The 21,005-nt window shown below is 41.9% G+C and overlaps 1 protein-coding gene across 1 annotated transcript; it reads left to right on the top strand.

Moving 5' to 3' along the window:
* Nucleotides 1-88: 88 nt before the first annotated feature.
* Nucleotides 89-14,366, top strand: LOC124134199 (protein misato homolog 1-like). The gene is made up of 14 exons (XM_046498915.2): nt 89-218; nt 1,189-1,278; nt 2,218-2,330; nt 2,964-3,039; nt 3,794-3,866; nt 4,640-4,778; nt 6,305-6,422; nt 7,277-7,411; nt 8,178-8,330; nt 10,530-10,661; nt 11,038-11,219; nt 12,358-12,459; nt 12,680-12,795; nt 13,327-14,366. The coding sequence occupies exons 1-14, from the start codon at nt 141-143 to the stop codon at nt 13,536-13,538; spliced, it is 1,719 nt and encodes a 572-aa protein (XP_046354871.1). The 5' UTR covers nt 89-140; the 3' UTR covers nt 13,539-14,366.
* Nucleotides 14,367-21,005: the final 6,639 nt, after the last annotated feature.

Genomic DNA, 21,005 nt, shown 5'->3' with positions numbered 1-21,005 from the left:
GAAGTGAGTGTCTGTTTGTATTATTAGCTGTGATTGGCTAAAAGATAGGACTTGAACTGGTATAGGCCAATGAAGCTGTGTCTAACATTTCTCATGCAACTTCCTCATGCGCACGTGCTTTAGCCTGTTATGTACTGAAAATGTCAACACGGGAAATTGTTACATTACAGATCGGCCACTATGCAAATTTTGTTGGCACGCATTGGTGGAATATTCAGGTGAAGGAATGTGAATATGTGTGTTAGCAGAGTAATTGTCTGTCACTTCATATGAACAACAACACTACTAGTACTAGTCTGACTGTCACATTTGCAATTTGAAGTTAAAAGTTAGGACACTTGTATGGATTTCAACTTTTATTTCAGTACAGATGCTTGTCCCTTGAAAAGAATATGTAAGAAAGCTAAAAGCCATGTCTACTGTCTTCATAGGAGGAGCTATAGAATATGTTCGCCACGATTTTTATTCAATGATTCAAGGGCTTATTGTAGAGTTGGGGGTAACCTAAACTAACCCTAACGGAATCTATAATCGCACCTCTTCATAGTCTGTCTCTGATGATATATGAATAATCCTGTAGACAGCTAACCTAGCTATATTATGCTACAAGTTAATTCGTACAGGTCGTCGTTATGTGTACTTTCTACACTGGACATGCTAAATTAAGACCAGCCTTGACGTGTATTGCAGGGTAAGACGATGCTAAGACAACTGCATTAGGCTTTAAGATGAAAGATAAATGAATATTTGCAATGCGCTATTGGCCATCTGTTGACGCAGGCTCAAAGTGCTAACACCATTAATTGTTAACCCAGTCAATGCATCAGTGTGCACTCAATTACGATCAAAGCTCCCCAGATAGTATGCAACACTTGCTGCCCATGAGGCTCCATCCCATCCTACCGTATACCCATTCACTGATTGGTGAACAGAGGCATGTATTGAACAAAGTCACATGTGCTTCAGTGTGGGGAAGGACAGAAGCCCATGAAACTCTCAGGAGTGGAGCTGCCGAACAAGGTTACCCAAGATATGAGACTGACATGTTACCAAACTGAAACATCAAAAGTTTTTTCTAGTTCATTGCTAACAGGAATAGGACCTTACAAATTGTATTCTCCTAATTTTTGCAACCAGGAACGCATGAAATATGGCCTTTATCTTGTTAAGTAATGCATTCATTTTCAGGAATCATCCTTTGTGTACACGCCTCAGGCTCTCACAGGGCCCAAGGAAATCAACCATGATGTGCTGTTTAGAGAGGGACAGACATTGCATGTAGGTATAACAAAACAAACAAACATGTCAAACATAAGGAAGTCTCACTCTGGCAATCTTGTCCCTAAGCCATGCCACCATATTTGTACTTGCTCTGTGAATCTAATCTAATCTTCCTGAGGCAAGGGCGTTAACTGACTGTAAAAGTCCAGTGTCTGCCCTTGCCATACCTGACTGGAATTTCCCGTGGCTGACAACGAGTTATGTTACTCCTATGTCACTCCTATTGACCAATTACATTCCACTTCTCATATCACTTACATTTGTTTCAAACAAAATGGCGGTACCAAGTCAAGACTATCTCATCGATAATTGCGATGTATGTTGACTTCGTTATTTGATTTTTGATTGGACTATGCATAGACTCATTAGGCCAGCCCAAAAATAACAGGGCAGTCGGGTAGCCCAGTGGTTAAAGCGTTCGCTCGTCATGCCGAAGACCCGGGTTCGATTCCCAACATGGGTACAATGTGTGAAGCCCATTTCTGGTGTTTCTTGCCGTGATATTGCTGGAATATTGCTTAAAGCGGCGTACAACCGTACTCACTCACTCACCCAAAAATAACTCCATATAGCCAGCCTTGTTCGGCAAGGGTGGAAACTGGACTTTACAGTCAGTTAACTCCCTTGCCTTGGCCATGTTGGGAAGATGCCATATTACTTAATCAGTTGTTGCTTAGGGCATATGTCTCCCACCATGTACATGCCAGCCTGTGCTTTGGCTTCTTCAGTGTTTATTTTGCATTCATAAAATATTGCTCTGGGTCTGGTAATTTATTATAGGGGGTGGGGGGGGAAGAGAGATTGGCCTTAGGTCTGTATCATATTTTGCTGACACCCCCATTTCGGGCAACACTTTTACATTTACCCAGTTTACCTAATCCTGTACCACAACCCCTCTTGCTCTCTTGATTAATACCAACTTGGTATTTGTCCCAGGGTGAGGTAACGTACACACCTCGTCTCATAGCTGTTGATCTGAAAGGGAGTCTGAATGCACTGAGAAGGGAGGGAACTCTGTATGAGGCAGGACAGGAGGAAGACGTGAAGTGGTAAGTTGTATGTGCTTTTAGCAGTATACTGCACAACCGGCCTTCATCTGCCATGGCACTCCACAAACTGATGAACAGTGAGTCTTAGTGGTATCTTGCATTCAGTTGACATGATTGCTTCTAAGCAAGTGAGGGGCGGTCGGGTAGCCTAGTGGTTAAAGGGTTCGCTCGTCACACCGAAGACCTAGGTTCGATACCTGACATGGGTACAATGTGTGAGGCCCATTTCTGGTGACCCCCATCATGATATTGCTTAAATATTGCTAAAAACAGCATAAAACCATACTCACTCACTCGAAGCAGGTGAAGTATTTGACTTGCCAGGTTTTTGTTGATTTCAAACCATCTTCGTTTTCCCTGAGTTACAGTATGATTATTTGTGATTATGTTTACAGTGACGTCTTTCCTTCCATTATCATAGTGTCTTGTACAAGTTGTAGATGGTACGTGTAGCATCCTAGCTGTGCTAATTGTGCTTTGCTTGCTTTTGACATGTTTAAGATGGATATGTCATAATTGAAAATGTGAGGGAAATCTGATAAGTAAGCATTGAATGGTTTTGAACTTGTTTTCTATATGAATATTCAGTGTTATGTGGAGATAAACAGCATGTTTCTAATCATGCTTCTGTAGGGAGAGTGATGTGACACTTCATGAGTCCAGCCCTGTTGAGAAGAATGAATTCCTTGAAGACTTGGATCGTGTTGAGGTAAGTAACCCAGTTGAGGTGAGTTATCCAGTTGAGCTAAGCTCCTCACTTGAGGTGAGTTATGCTGTTGAGCTAAGCTCCTCAGGTATGGCGAGTTATCCAGTTGAGCTAAGCTCCTCAGTTGAAGTGAGTTATCCAGTTGAGCTAAGCTCCTCAGTTGAAGTGAGTTATCCAGTTGAGCTAAGCTCCTCAGTTGAAGTGAGTTATCCAGTTGAGCTAAGCTCCTCAGTTGAAGTGAGTTTTCCATTTGAGCTAAAGGACCTGTGTATGTAGAGCAAGTCTTTTTGGTGTCTTTCATTAAATAATACCAGTAGATTACAAAATGAAATTGTTTAATAAAATTGTTGAACAGTGAGGTTCTGCTGTCCTAATAATATAAGTCATTGAGTCACAATCTTGATGTTTTCAAACATGTTTGTAATTCAAAGCCATTTAACTTCAGGGGCGGTCGGGTAGCCTAGTGGTGAAAGCGTTCGCTCGTCATGCTGAAGACCCGGGTTCGATTCCCGACATGGGTACAATGTGTGAAGCCCATTTCTGGTGTCCCCCGCCGTGATATTTTGCTGGAATATTGCTAAAAGCGGTGTAAAACCATATCACTCACTCACTTAAACTTTATAGTTCAATGTTGTTGTGCCATTTTTCGTAAGAATTAGATACAGACTCTGGGGAAGCCATTCATGATTTATTTGTGTTTGTGTTTTCACAACCACAGGTTCTTTGAGATAGAACATTTGTTGATGTTTTGTTTCAGGCGGAGCAGGTGTCAGATGTCCATCGAAACCTAGAGGACAAACTTGAAGACACTGATAAGAAACCAAAACTTGGTAGGGCTACTTTGAACTTGCTGATTCCTTTCTAATTCAGACGTAGAGAATCTGTCTGTCAGGTGGGGGCACTGAACAAAGCAGCTATAGAAGGATGGGTTTCAATATATATGGTTTCATTATTAGAGAGAGTTCTGTTCAAACTTGAGGGAGACGGTAGGGTAGCCAAATGGGTAAAGTGGTTGCTTGTCACGCCAATAGCCCGGTTTGCATTCCCTTCATTGGTACTATTTGTGAAGCATATATTATTGTCACCTGGTGGAAAGCTTAAAGCAGCGTAAAACCATACTCACTCACTTTAAGAGTTGAGACGACAAGAGTTGATTGAAATGCTTGTTGATAGTTGTAATGCTTTCAGAAAGACCAAAGAACTTGAGTTATCTGCTATGGAGCAGCTATCCTGCACAAGAGACAACTGTATGGATCAGGCTATCGTAATATAAACCACTGACTTGTCTGGTCCCATATTTACATTATACCATGTAGGGTATCCAATATTTACAGGCCACCATAACATACAGCTGGAATATTGTTATCCTGCCTGGTGATCGGCATTAAAGGGATAAAACAAGGACTCTGAATTTGAATACCGTGTCGGGGTCCATTATTTACAGGCCACCGTCGCATACAGCTGGAATATTGCTGAGTGCAACATTAAACAGCAACGAAACAAACAAAAAAATCCATTTTTAACAACACTAATTTGTATTCTATCGGTAACCATGGTAACCACATTCATTGATGTTCCTGTATTTCATCCATTGTTACCTCAGAGAAGCCTGAAACAGAAGATGCCGTGTTTGGTCGTAAACTGTACGATCTGGACGACACTGTGTCCGTGTGGTCCGACTTCCTGCGTGTTCACCTTCATCCCAAGTCTCTGCACATAGTGGATGACTTCATACACAAGAAGTGAGTCAATTCAAGTCAGTCTGTGATGGAATGAAACCTTGTCAACTCCAACTCTCCTTGTGTCGGTCAGGCTGTGTGTATACAGTGGCTGCAGGATACCTACTAATACTGGGGTCTAATGTTGGCACTCCACTTGTCTCAAACTGGACTATGGAGTTAGTGAGTGAATTTATGCTGCATAGGCCACCTTGCATCTATTTTAGCAATGGTTGTGTATATATGTATATATATATATATGACTGTGTAGTACCAAAGTTCTAGACTTCCTGCTTGGAGAGTGGAAGGTGGGTGCTTCAATCCCTGGCCATGTCACACAAAAGGCATTAAATTATGGTACTTATCATTTTGATGTCATCGCGAAACTCTTAACATCATAACAGATTCAGCCAAATATTTGTACTGTGCACATATGGAAAGAAATGTACAGCCTAGGCTAGGAACCTGGGGTGATAAGTGATATTCACACAAAAGCTGGCCTTGATGTAATGTCAGATGAGATGTGAGCGCCTGCTCCACTTATAGAGTCAACCAATTTCCAGCACTTTCCACACAGTGCCAAACCAGTCCTGTGGCACTTGAACATCACAGAATAACCCACATGTCTCTGTAATGTTTGCCATCCATCCATGCTGTTCCTGAACTTTACAGATAATTCAAGCATAAATATAAAAAATATAATAACTTCCTCCCCATTGCTTACATTAAATAGTACTATATTACTGACAACTAATCATTGTCCAAATACAATGCAATTAACTTTAACAGAAACAATGTAATACAGTTACAATCGTTGTTTAACAATAGATTACACTGCCATATGATGATATCATGCAGTATTGATTAGGGCTTGGACAAGTCCAAATTTACTACCCGGGTACCCAACCCCCTATTACCTGACCCTACCCAGGTATCCACTGTGGGTCTCAAGAGTTGGGGGGGCGGTCAGGTAGCCTAGTGGTTAAAGCGTTCGCTCGTCACGCCGAAGACCCGGGTTCGATTCCCGACATGGGTACAATGTGTGCAGCCCATTTCTGGTGTCCCCCGCCGTGATATTGCTGGAATATTGCCAAAAGCGGCGTTAAACCATACTCACTCACTCAAGAGTTGGGTACAAAATGTCCCGCTGGGAATTGTTTTACCAAAGCCCTGGCATAAGCTATTTAGATACACGTATAAAACAATCCATTCATACATACACTGAAGTTGACTGAAGCTTTATCTTTGATCATATAAAAGTCAGAGAGAAATGCAAACATTGGGACTTGTCTAACCGTGGGGTGTTCTTCTGATTGTTATTAAACAATGTATCACATGACTAACCATGGGTCCGGGTAATCCTGTGGCTACCCAGGTCCTACTCAGTACCCACCCGACCCGAGTGCCCAAGCCCAGCCCAAGTAATTATACAAGATCTCATGATGCAACACAAGGATTTCTCACACGACAAAGCTCCCTTATGACAAACACATTTGTGTATTGCTTCACCTGTGTATCGCCTGAGGTTTATGAACAGCCCTGTGTTCCAGTGAGGAGCAGCCGTTTGACATGTTCCAGCTGGGTGCCAGTGTGTTGAAAAATGTAGATGCGATGGACGCCATGGAGGACCAGATTCGATTCTTTGTGGAGGAGTGCGACCACCTCCAGGTACACAAAATGGGGGCAGTGTGTAGCCATTAGTTTGTTTGTTCTTTAACACCACACTCAGCAATATTTCAGCTATATCACGGCGGTCTGTAAATAATCAAGTCTGGACCAGACAATCAAGTTATTGACATCATAAGCATCGATCCATGCGATTGGGATTGATGACATGCATCAACCAAGTCAGTGAGTCTGACCACTTGATCCTCTTAGTTGTAGCCATTAGTACCAGCACAGTGAGATGTAATCTTGCTTGAACTCATGTGCTCCATCTGTGTCCATAGGTATAATGGACCTGTGAAGATGCCGGGGTAGAATAGGTCTTCAGCAACCCAATGCTTGGGGCAAAAAGTTGACTATGCTTGTCGTAAAAGGCGACTAACGGGATCGGGTGGTCAGGCTCGCTGATTTGGTTGATGCATGTCATCGATCCCAATTGCGTGGATCGATGCTCATGACATTAGTCACTGGATTGTCTGGTCCAGACTCGATTATTTACAGACCGCCATCATATTGCTGGAATATTGCTGAGTGCTGCGTCACCTTCATTCTTAATGTGAGAAGAATCTGTATATTGGCATGTTTACATCTGTTCAGTGCATTCAAACTCGGCTTTCTATATACTGGCAGGCAGAGATGTTGTTTAGTCTCCACCAAATCTGGTACATGTGTTTTGAGATGTTATGTTATTGTGGTTCTATGGTGTTTTTCTCTGTCATTGTTCACAATGTTTACTCGAATGTTTAGCAATTCACATCACCAGCGAATTAATGAAAGCTTTCATGACCATCACATTGCTACTAGCAGTTTCCTAAAGTATGTTCAAGGTACATGGTGGCATGTTGTGTGTGTTGCAGGGGTTCCACCTGCTGATGGACTGGTGTGATGGGTTTGGGGGGTACGGGGCTGGCCTCCTCCAGTACTTAGAGGATGAGTTCACCAACAAGGCTCGGATGACGTGTGCAGTGTCACCCGCCATCATGCCTGATTCTGTGAGTTTGCCAATAAACATCATGCAACTGTTAGTTTGAAATCTCTTTCTTCCATGTGATTCCTGCTTAGAAGGTTTTTTGAAAACTTACAGGTCCACATATAAAGGACAAGGAATGGTATGGGCCCTTGAGATGTGCATAATTCAGGAATTGAGGATTTGTTTACAAGTTATTGTTAAAGTAACCATATGTGATTATATGAACGAGCTTTAGATTTTGTACATTTCAACACTTGTATGTTTAGGACTACATGGATAGGTAAGATTCAAATGGCTGATTGAAGAAGTTTTCTTGAAGTCTTTTTCTATTACTTGAAGGTAGCAAATCTTTGACTGAAGCAGAAGTTTTTAGGATATTTGATGAAAAAAATGCAGACATGCGGTAACAAATTCATTGGGTCACAGACTTTAAGATTTCCAGATGTCCAAAATGGGCCCTTAACCTACGTCATCCCTTCTGGAAATGATGGTCAATGAAGCAATCTCACCGGAACAGTACCGTTCAGATAACAGGTTTTCACGGTACATGTCTGTGTTAAGTTGGCGTAATAGAAGTTGAACAGGAGTGCCTAAGGCGAATGGACAACAAACCCCTTTTCAGATTAAATCATTTAGATATCTTTGAAAAAGTCAAATATTCCCAGTACAGATCAGGGGATATGCTTGAAGGAGCAATAGAAAATAGAACTCTACTTTTGTGATTCTTTTGGTATATATGAAGGATGAAAATGAAAACACATTTGTAGCAAACTGATGCTCTGTTTCAGACTGTTCGACAGCGTGCCAACAGAATCATAAACAGCGCATTCTGTCTAGACAAGGGAGGTAACTTGAGCTCTCTGTTTATCCCAATGTCCCTGACTGACTCTCTGTGGAGGAAGATGGGACCACCTCGGGACTTGCCCCATCTCAGCTACAAGGTAGGAAGCTGTGGGGCAGAATATTTATCTAAAACATCATTTTTGAACTTTAAAGTACAAAATATGTTTTCAGTTGTGATATGTTTCATAAAAAATTAAGTCATAGTGATGTGTTATCCTCAAGGTCAGAACAGGTATCCAGGACCCCCTGACTCTCCCTGTGGGGAGTCCAGGTCAGAACAGGTCCCTGGTACCCCCTGCTTGTCTCCCTGTGGGGAGTCCAGGTCAGAACAGGTCCCTGGTACCCCCTGCTTGTCTCTCTGTGGGGAGTCCAGGTCAGAACAGGTCCCTGGTACCTCCTGCTGGTCTCCCTGTGGAGTTTCCAGGTCAGAACAGGTCCCTGGTACCTCCTGCTGGTCTCCCTGTGGAGATTCCAGGTCAGAACAGGTCCCTGGTACCTCCTGCTGGTCTCCCTGTGGAGATTCCAGGTCAGAACAGGTCCCTGTTACCTCCTGCTGGTCTCCCTGTGGAGATTCCAGGTCAGAACAGGTCCCTTGTACCTCCTGCTTGTCTCCCTGTGGAGATTCCAGGTCAGAACAGGTCCCTTGTACCTCCTGCTTGTCTCCCTGTGGAGATTCAAGGTCAGAACAGGTCCCTGGTACCTCCTGCTGGTCTCCCTGTGGAGATTCCAGGTCAGAACAGGTCCCTGGTACCTCCTGCTGGTCTCCCTGTGGAGTTTCCAGGTCAGAACAGGTCCCTGGTACCTCCTGCTGGTCTCCCTGTGGAGATTCCAGGTCAGAACAGGTCCCTTGTACCTCCTGCTGGTCTCCCTGTTGGGAGTCCAGGTCAGAACAGGACCCAAGTACTTCCTGCTGGTCTCCCTGTTGGGAGTCCAGGTCAGAACAGGTCCCTGGTACCTCCTGCTGGTCTCTCTGTGGAGATTCCACGTCAGAACAGGTCCCAGTACATCCTGCTTGGAATGGGGACATGGATGTGAGAATCTGAGACTGTATGTGTCATTGTGCCCCACTGAGTGTCATTGTGCCCCAGTGGTGTGTGACATGGCTGATCGTGTCATTGTGCCCCAGTGGTGTGTGACATGGCTGATCATGTCATTGTGCCCCAGTGGTGTGTGACATGGCTGATCGTGTCATTGTGCCCCAGTGGTGTGTGACATGGCTGATCGTGTCATTGTGCCCCAGTGGTGTGTGACATGGCTGATCGTGTCATTGTGCCCCAGTGGTGTGTGACATGGCTGATCGTGTCATTGTGCCCCAGTGGTGTGTGACATGGCTGATCGTGTCATTGTGCCCCAGTGGTGTGTGACATGGCTGATCATGTCATTGTGCCCCAGTGGTGTGTGACATGGCTGATCGTGTCATTGTGCCCCAGTGGTGTGTGACATGGCTGATCGTGTCATTGTGCCCCAGTGGTGTGTGACATGGCTGATCATGTCATTGTGCCCAAGTGGTGTGTGACATGGCTGATCATGTCATTGTGCCCCAGTGGTGTGTGACATGGCTGATCATGTCATTGTGCCCCAGTGGTGTGTGACATGGCTGATCGTGTCATTGTGCCCCAGTGGTGTGAGACATGGCTGATCGTGTCATTGTGCCCCAGTGGTGTGTGACATGGCTGATCATGTCATTGTGCCCCAGTGGTGTGTGACATGGCTGATCGTGTCATTGTGCCCCAGTGGTGTGTGACATGGCTGATCGTGTCATTGTGCCCCAGTGGTGTGTGACAAGGCTGATCATGTCATTGTGCCCCAGTGGTGTGTGACATGGCTGATCATGTCATTGTGCCCCAGTGGTGTGTGACATGGCTGATCATGTCATTGTGCCCCAGTGGTGTGTGACATGGCTGATCATGTCATTGTGCCCCAGTGGTGTGAGACATGGCTGATCGTGTCATTGTGCCCCAGGGGTGTCTGACATGGCTGATCATGTCATTGTGCCCCAGTGGTGTGTGACATGGCTGATCGTGTCATTGTGACCCAGTGGTGTGTGACATGGCTGATCGTGTCATTGTGCCCCACTGTGTGTCATTGTGTCCCACTGGTGTCACATGACTGATTGTGTCATTGTGCCCCAGAGGTGTGTGATATGGCTGATTATTGTCATGGTGCCCCACTCATGCGGGCCGATGATCATGTTTTCATTCGTAGAATTAAATATGGGAAAAGTTATTACACTCAATCTTTGAACATTTGGGGGATATATTGTATTGATACATTTGTATTTGTATTTTCAATGACAGGGACAACTAGACTACCACACCAGTGGTATCCTGGCAGCGTGTCTGGACACAATGTCCCTCCCATACCGGCAAGACGGGTACTCCACCACGCTGGCCGATATCACTAGCTCATTTAACAATCTCGGAAGAAAGGTACGTGTGAGCCAAGCCACTGTCAACTTCCCCAATGCATCGGCCTTCATCTGAATATGTGTACAGACAATCAAATTCAGTTTTGAATCTTGGAAATAAAGTGTTCAGTTTTGTCAAAAGTTTGTATCCTCCGAGAATGCGATGACCGACTTTATTGATACGAAAGAATCAGGTGTTCTTTAACTTCTTTTAGTAAGATGTATTGCTGGAACATTCCTGAATGCAGCATTAAACAACAAACAAATTGAATTGACTTGATAGAGTGAAGAAAACAATTTAAATAAGTTTAGCTTCATTTGTCATTTGTGAAAGCTTGTGTCGCCAAGTAACCAAGTTATTAAACAGAATGCCTGAGGGTCCCCCTTGTATCCCACAGGTGTCAGCTGTCTACTCGAGCCTCCCCTTCCCACTCACCCCCCAGGGGACATTTGTTGAGAGTCTGATGTCCCACAAGGACCAAGCCCCCTGGTATTCCCTCACCCCCCATGTGGGCACCTGCCCTGACCCCTACATGCAGTCGTGTGTGGTCAGGGGGGTTCCAGCTCACAGGATAACCAGGTGAGGGTGCCCTGTAACACACCGGCATCTAACACAGGCATTTAACACCGTCATGTAACACAGGCATATAATGCAGGCATCTAAAACAGGCATTTAACAGAGGCATTTAACGCAGGCATTAAACACAGCCATGTAATGAAGGCATGTAACACAGGAATTTAACACAGCCATGTAACGAAGGCATTTAACACAGGCATGTAACGCAGGCATGTTACACAGGCATTAAACACAACCATGTAACGAAGGCATGTAACACAGGCATTTAACACAGACATGTAACTCAGGCATGTAACACAGCCATGTCACTCAGCCATTTAACACAGACATGTAATGAAGGCATGTAACGAAGGCATTCAACACAGGCATGTAACGCAGGCATGTTACACAGGCATTAAACACAACCATATAACGAAGGCATGTAACACAGGCATTTAACACAGACATGTAACTCAGGCATGTAACACTGCCATGTCACTCAGCCATTTAACACAGGCATGTAATGAAGGCATGTAACACAGGCATGTAACACAGACATGTAACACAGGCATTAAACACAACCATGTAAAGCAGGCATGTAACACAGGCATTAAACACAACCATGTAAAGCAGGCATTAAACACAACCATGTAAAGCAGGCATTTAACATGGCCATGTCACTCAGCGATTTAACACAGGCATATAATGCAGGCATCTAAAACAGGCATGTAACACAGACATGTAACAAACATGTAACATGATTATTTCATGCTGATTTCAACCTTTAAATAAATGAAATTTTTATGTCAAGCTTTAAATAATGCCTGTTTGTTTAGGAATTGAATAAAGAATTGTTTGCGTTTATGGAGGGAATATGTAAAAAAAACGGTGTGCACACTGTGTGTGAACACAAAATAGATTTTGAAGTAAATTTTTGTAAAGACCAAAATAATTTCACAGGCTCCTCATTTAACCATTAACATGAAAGAACTGTACACAACAATAAAGCAATAATGCAAGACATTTCACTCCATTCTAGCATCAGCCAATCAGGGACCAATAGTCTGTAAGTGGGCATGGCTTTTTCATTTTTCTCTTTATAGAAGCATAAATGCAAAAACATTTTTATGAAGTTAAACTTACATATTGTTTGTGTTTTCAGATCTGAGCCGACACCTAACATCCCAGGAATACTGACAGGCTGTTCTTCTCTCAGTGAGATTCTCCACCTGTACCTGACAGAGACCTATCCACGAACCCTAAAGTAAGTCACACAAAGTTGTCTCCCTTTGTTTGAAACTCCCATTCACATTCCAAATCAGACCTTGTTGTTCTTTTCACTGAAACCTTTAGGAGATATAACCTTCTTTAGTGAGCCACAAGATCTAATTATGTGATATAATAATTAATATATATACCCCTGTGCCTTGTTGTTTTGATATCCATGCTGAAACTGATACAGTCACATGTCTCTCATATTTCAGTGCTGGCTGTACAATGCGAGATGCTTGTAAAGTTGTCTCCCCTTACCCACACGTTTTCTCCAGCAAAGTGTCCAACAATGGCTACATCGGTGATACCGACCGTCCATCATACCAAGGTAGCTACAAGAGTTTTCTTCTCTTATTAACAGATAGCTTCTTTTAGAATATCAAGACATGAATCTTTTAGGTTGATATCAAGGGCATTGTTCTTCAGACTATTCAAGTGCCCTTGCTAATTTTTCAAATTCAAATACGATGTAATTGTGTGATCTCATTTTAAAACAGCAAAGGTATTATGTTGAGCTTCTCTATTTCGTGTTTCATGGCAATTACTGGAGATCAAATTGTTGAATAATTTAGAAAAATAGTTTTCATGATTGATTATTATACTGTAGCTATGCTAAAATAGTTTTGAGAGATTGCTTTGGAACATTAATGTATTGACAACAATTTCATGACTTATTCTTGTAGCTATTTAGGAAATGTAGTTTTCACGATTGCTAAAATATGTTTGATAGATTGCGTTTGAACATTAATGTATTGACAACTTTTCTTGGTCTGTGTCTTGGCTGAAACAAGGACAATGCACCGTTTAATTTTCACTCAAGAGAAACATACATGCAGTTACTTTACGAATTTTGTTTCAGGCGTGGAGTCAGTTCCTGTAATGACGTCGCTTCAGTCTAATGACAGTGTGTACGACCTGACCAGTAGTCTCCTCAGCGAGGCGGCTCGGTTCAACATCAGGAAGCACCATCACTACCTGGAGGCGGGACTGGAGGAAGATGAGTACCGGGAAACACTGGACAATGTGTCCACCCTCGGGCAGTGCTACAAGACAGATACATCCGCAACCTGACACCTGCTACAACATCCTGGACATAGCTCTGGATTACACTGCACTGTTTGATACAGGGACAGGACCCCATGACTGACTCTGAGATGCTTTGTTGCTGTGTGACCCGTGACGATCCGGGGTAGAATAGGTCTTCAGCAACCCATGCTTGCTGTAAGAGGCGACTAACGGGATCAGGTGGTCAGGCTCGCTGACTTGGTTGATGCATGTCATTGTATCCTAATTGCGTGAAATGATGCTCATGTTATCAATCACTGGATTGTCTGGTCCAGACTCAGTTTTTATCAGACCACCATCATATAACTTGAATATTGCTGAGTGCGGCATTAAACAACAAGCAAGCAAACAAACTATCAGTCATTGCTGTGTTCATCTGAAATTGTCAGTGCAATATTCTGGAAGCTTCATTTAACCATCCATTGATATCCAAACGATGATTCTTGTGAGGCCAGTGTTTGAAAATATAAGAGGTCTTGAGGTCCCTGAGGTTTGCTCTCACAGAACTTGAAACAATCCTTATCTGTTAACATTAACAACTAGTACCAACAGTGTCAGATTGTGCATGAATGTTGATTTGTGTGATGTGTGAGGATAACATGATGGTCTACCACAACGTGAGTTCAAATTTAAGGTCGCACCGGCATTTTTGTAATCATCTTGCAACAAGAGCAAGTTGTTTATATATACTACTCAAAAGAAGTTAAAGAACACCCAATGCTTTCATATTACTATATGTTATCTGTCATTGCAGAAACAGGTGTCACACATGGAAATAGGCCACCTCTGTAGTTATAAGTCTGCAGAATGTTGAATAAACCAATGATGCATGAGTGTCACATGTTTGTTTTGTGATTTCGGTTTTGATACTTGATGATGGCAAAGGGTAGCCTAGTGGTTAAAGCGTTCGCTCGTCACACCGAAGACCCGGGTTCGATTCCCGACATGGGTACAATGTGTGAAGCCCATTTCTGGTGTCCCCCGCCGTGATATTGCTGGAATATTGCTAAAAGCGGCGTAAAACCATACTCGCTCGCTCGCTGATGATGGCAAAGTGTGTGTCCATCATTTATTGTGACTGAATATTGTTTTATGCTACAGTATTTCAGCTGAATGATTGTCAGTGCAAGAGGAACCAAAGGAAGGTTTCACAAGCCAGGATCTGTGTCACGAGGGCATTCGTCACCACTCGCCCCTTTCCGTAACCTGCCCCCCTATCAATGAATGTCATGTGTACGACAAACCAATCAGAATACGTGTATGATTTTAAGTTCTTCCTCAAAGAATCCCTCAGAAACTATTTTTGATTTTACATATGTCTTGCATCTACAAATATACCCAAGACACAGTTAAATGTGTTCAATCATAATGTATAATTCCACATTTCCTGATGTGCTTTAAATTGCATCTGAAATACATATGATATATGGGGAAATATACTCAACAACAAAATTTCCTGTGACCAATATTTTAGTGTATTTTTCAAACAAGTAAAGTTTGGTTTTCAATATTGTAGTATATGTATGGAATCAAGTCACAAAAACGCAACTGCTACAGAAAAACATGTATTCCATGCAAAAGTTGACTTTTATGCAAGCCCCATGTTAGTCGCCTCTTACACAACAAGCACGGGTGAGGAGAGATCAATGGGAAGAATGGCAGTTACCTCTGCTCCATCTGATTAGCTGTCAACTACACCAAGTCATTACCCCAAATCTAATTAACTTTTTCATTTTTAAACCAAACAGTTTTAATTTTGAGGTTTGAAGTCAGCGAGCCAGACCACCCGATCCCGTCAGTCGCCCCTTACCACAAGCATAGTCGCCGTTTGTCAAGATCACCCTGCAGTACCTGTTTAATTTGATTTTACTGTAGACATTCGGGTGGACTGGTGTGTGCAGATTGTGTAAGTGGCTTGGGGTTTGTATGACACAATTTTCATAAAAAGAAGTATGTGTTTATTTGTTGCCTAGTCCTGCATTAAATACCTGTCAGAGATTTATCTTGAAGCACACGTTGTGACATCCAAACAATATCAGCAGTGTGTGACATCAACACTTCAAGTGCACATACGTTTTCACTGATTGTTACATTTTCCTAATGCCTTGGATTGGGATTGAAAATCCATATTCGACATAACACTACAAATGTCGCCAGTTTCTGCTTCTAATGCAGTGAATTTTTTTTGGTATAAACACACCTCAATATGATACCCCGTTAATTAATTAGAAGAGTATATATTTGCACCTTGCACCCTGCGCCTTTCACCTTGCTTGACCCCCAAATCATCAAAAAACTACTGTGGTAGGTGGGGTCTAACCATTAATGCGGATAAAACAATTTGATATATTCATGAAGGGCTGTAGGCAAGCTAAGGTTCCATGGTGGACAAACTCTTGAGGTAGTTAATCAGTTTAAATATCGTGTCTTAATATTTTCTTCTTCACAAGCCCAAAGACATTAGTAGATCAAGCTTGAGAATCAATTGTTTCTACATATCGCATATTGTATAGGAAGTCCCGTATTTCTCTATATGTACAACTACAGTTTGTTTAATAGTAGTATTGTTACAATTTTATGGCATGGTTGTGATGTTTGGGGATTTGGAGAAGCAAAAATCGTAGATCGTGTCTATTGGGGGTGTATAAACGTATTTCGCACCGTCTACGTTTGTATACGTGGAATTGGGAGTATAACCACTGACAGTACCTAGACTTTGAAGAATCGTACACACTGGTGTGATACATCAAACAAACCTACTCGTTAACCTGAATGTCATACATAGTAATGCAAATAGGAATGCCGTCTTATTATTGTCCATTTATCCCATTTATACCAGTACAAGCTGTCCGCCAATGGTAAATGATCAGTTACATATTATAATAGTGTATTTCGCCATGTGGCTCTGTGGGACAACGGTCACACTTTAACATATCATTCTGTGAGACAACTGGTATACTCAAACATATCAGTGAGACAACGGGCACACTTTAACATATCATTCTGTGAGACAACTGGTATACTAAAACATATCATACAGTGAGACAACGGTCACACTTTAACATATCATTCTGTGAGACAATTGGTATACTTTAACGTATCATACAGTGAGACAACGGGCGCACTTTTACATATCATTCTGTGAGACAACTGGTATACTAAAACATATCATACAGTGAGACAACGGTCACACTTTAACATATCATTCTGTGAGACAATTGGTATACTTTAACGTATCATACAGTGAGACAACGGGCGCACTTTTACATATCATTCTGTGAGACAACGGGCACACTTGAACATATCATTCTGTGAGACAATTGGTATACTTTAACGTATCATACAGTGAGGCAATGGGCGCACTTTAACATATCATTCTGTGAGACAATTGGTATACTTTAACGTACCATACAGTGAGACAACGGGCACACTTTAACATATCATTCTGTGAGACAACTGGTATACTTTAACGTATCATACAGTGAGACAACGGGCATACTTTAACATATCATTCTGTGAGACAATTGGTATACTTTAACATATCATACAGTGAGACAACGGGCACACTTTAACATATGGTACTGTGAGACAATTGGTATACTTTAACGTATCATACAGTGAGACAACGGGCACACTTTAACATATGATACTGTGAGACAATTGGTATACTTTAACATATCATACAGTGAGACAACGGGCACACTTTAACATATGGTACTGTGAGACAATTGGTATACTTTAACGTATCATTCAGTGAGACAACGGGCACACTTTAACATATGGTACTGTGAGACAATTGGTATACTTTAACATATCATACAGTGAGACAACGGGCACACTTTAACATATGGTACTGTGAGACACTTGGTATACTTTAACATATCATACAGTGAGACAACGGGCACACTTTAACATATGGTACTGTGAGACAATTGGTATACTTTAACATATCATACATTGAGACAACGGGCACACTTTAACATATGGTACTGTGAGACAATTGGTATACTTTAACATATCATACAGTGAGACAACGGGCACACTTTAACATATGGTACTGTGAGACAATTGGTATACTTTAACATATCATACATTGAGACAACGGGCTCACTTTAACATATGGTAATGTGAGACAATTGGTATACTTTAACATATCATACAGTGAGACAGCGGGCACACTTTAACATATCATTCTGTGAGACAATTGGTATACTTTAACATATCATACAGTGAGACAACGGGCACACTTTAACATATCATTCTGTGAGACAATTGGTATACTTTAACATATCATACAGTGAGACAACGGGCACACTTTAACATATGGTACTGTGAGACAATTGGTATACTTTACCGTATCATACAGTGAGACAACGGGCACACTTTAACATATGGTACTGTGAGACAATTTGTATACTTTAACATATCATACAGTGAGACAACGGGCACACTTTAACATATGGTACTGTGAGACAATTGGTATACTTTAACGTATCATACAGTGAGACAACGGGCACACTTTAACATATGGTACTGTGAGACAATTGGTATACTTTAACATATCATACAGTGAGACAACGGGCACACTTTAACATATCATTCTGTGAGACAACTGGTATACTTTAACGTATCATACAGTGAGACAACGGGCACACTTTAACATATGGTACTGTGAGACAATTTGTATACTTTAACATATCATACAGTGAGACAACGGGCACACTTTAACATATGGTACTGTGAGACAATTGGTATACTTTAACATATCATACAGTGAGACAACGGGCACACTTTAACATATGGTACTGTGAGACAATTGGTATACTTTAACATATCATACAGTGAGACAACGGGCACACTTTAACATATGGTACTGTGAGACAATTGGTATACTTTAACATATCATACAGTGAGACAACGGGCACACTTTAACATATGGTACTGTGAGACAATTGGTATACTTTAACATATCATACAGTGAGACAACGGGCACACTTTAACATATGGTACTGTGAGACAATTGGTATACTTTAACATATCATACATTGAGACAACGGGCACACTTTAACATATGGTACTGTGAGACAATTGGTATACTTTAACATATCATACAGTGAGATAGCGGGCACACTTTAACATATCATTCTGTGAGACAATTGGTATACTTTAACATATCATACAGTGAGACAACGGGCACACTTTAACATATCATTCTGTAAGACAATTGGTATACTTTAACATATCATACAGTGAGACAACGGGCACACTTTAACATATGGTACTGTGAGACAATTGGTATACTTTAACATATCATACAGTGAGACAACGGGCACACTTTAACATATGGTACTGTGAGACAATTGGTATACTTTGACGTATCATACAGTGAGACAACGGGCACACTTTAACATATGGTACTGTGAGACAATTGGTATACTTTAACGTATCATACAGTGAGACAACGGGCACACTTTAACATATCATTCTGTGAAACAATTGGTATACTTTAACATATCATACAGTGAGACAACGGGCACACTTTAACATATGGTACTGTGAGACAATTGGTATACTTTAACGTATCATACAGTGAGACAACGGGCACACTTTAACATATGGTACTGTGAGACAATTGGTATACTTTAACGTATCATACAGTGAGACAACGGGCACACTTTAACATATCATTCTGTGAGACAACTGGTATACTTTAACGTATCATACAGTGAGACAACGGGCACACTTTAACATATGGTACTGTGAGACAATTGGTATACTTTAACATATCATACAGTGAGACAATGGGCATACTTTAACATATGGTACTGTGAGACAATTGGTATACTTTAACGTATCATACAGTGAGACAGCGGGCACACTTTAACATATGGTACTGTGAGACAATTGGTATACTTTAACATATCATACAGTGAGACAACGGGCACACTTTAACATATGGTACTGTGAGACAATTGGTATACTTTAACGTATCATACAGTGAGACAGCGGGCACACTTTAACATATCATTCTGTGAGACAATTGGTATACTTTAACGTATCATACAGTGAGACAACGGGCACACTTTAACATATCATTCTGTGAGACAATTGGTATACTTTAACATATCATTCTGTGAGACAACTGGCATACCTTAACATATCATACTGTGAGACAATTGGCATACTATGACATATACTGTGAGACCACGGGCATACTTTGACATATACTGTGAGACCACGGTCATACTATGACATATACTGTGAGACCACGGTCATACTATGACATATACTGTGAGACCACGGGCATACTATGACATATACAGTGAGACCACGAGCATACTTTGACCTATACTGTGAGACAACGGGCATACAATGACATATACTGTGAGACAACGGGCATACAATGACATATACTGTGAGACCACGGGCATACTTTGACATATACTGTGAGACCACGGGCATACTTTGACACATACTGTGAGACCACGGTCATACTATGACATATACTGTGAGACCACGGGCATACTTGAATGTATTGCCATGCTCATGCAAAAGACACTAATGGATGGAATTGTGTGGTACATGTAGATCACATGGGCATATGAACAATTATCATATAGATGAGAGGGAAATACATACACCATGATATTGTCATCACATACTTGTAATTGGTAAGCGATAATGTTCAATTGGACATGAGGGGAGTAATGCCCCATACTATGAGTGATCGTATCAGTTGCACCATCAGCTGTGATAATGTTCCATTGGATATGAGAGACGTGAATGAGTGAGTGAGTGGGTTGGGTTTAACGCCGCTTTTAACAATATTCCAGTTATATGGCGGCGTGTCAGCTTAATTTGGGAGGATAGCCCGAAGTGATGCAGGTCTCAGACGTTTACCACTTCGGTGAAACCCACGAGTATGGTGCTGACAAACCTAGAAACATAATCGGGGCGAACCGGGATTCGAACCCACAATCATAGGTTTCTGGCGTGCCCAAGGGACGCAACTCTGCACAGCGAATCGCGGCGCCTTAGACGACTGGGCCACCCGTGCCCCCATATGAGGGAAGCAATGCCCCATGCTATGAGTGTTCACGGATGTCGCATCAGAAACAGTAGTACTGCTGTATCAGGGGTGATGGGTGAGGTGAGGTGAACTGAGGTTCAACGTAGTGTTTCTACTTTACTTGATTTGCCAAATGTGTCTCCTTTGAAATAATCATGACATACATAGCCATTTGGATACAATCTGACTGATTGGTCCATCAGTGTTCCTGGGGTATCTAAGTAGAAAGACTAAGGTCTACGCAGTGGGCGCATTGGACTACTTATTTATTCATTAACACACACAGCTGTAGACAGCGATACGAAATCAATGATTATATACAACAATAGTGGGCAATTATCCCACACAAGCCACGCACATTCTACTATCAGCCAATCAGGCTACAATTAATTGGTGTTTTAGAT

This window comes from Haliotis rufescens, unplaced genomic scaffold, assembly GCF_023055435.1.
Source record: "Haliotis rufescens isolate VD_foot unplaced genomic scaffold, xgHalRufe1.0.p SCAF_1, whole genome shotgun sequence".
NCBI classification, from domain to species: Eukaryota; Metazoa; Mollusca; class Gastropoda; order Lepetellida; family Haliotidae; genus Haliotis; species Haliotis rufescens.
Note: the sequence above shows the minus strand (reverse complement) of the source record. Positions and strands in the feature narration are given on the sequence as shown.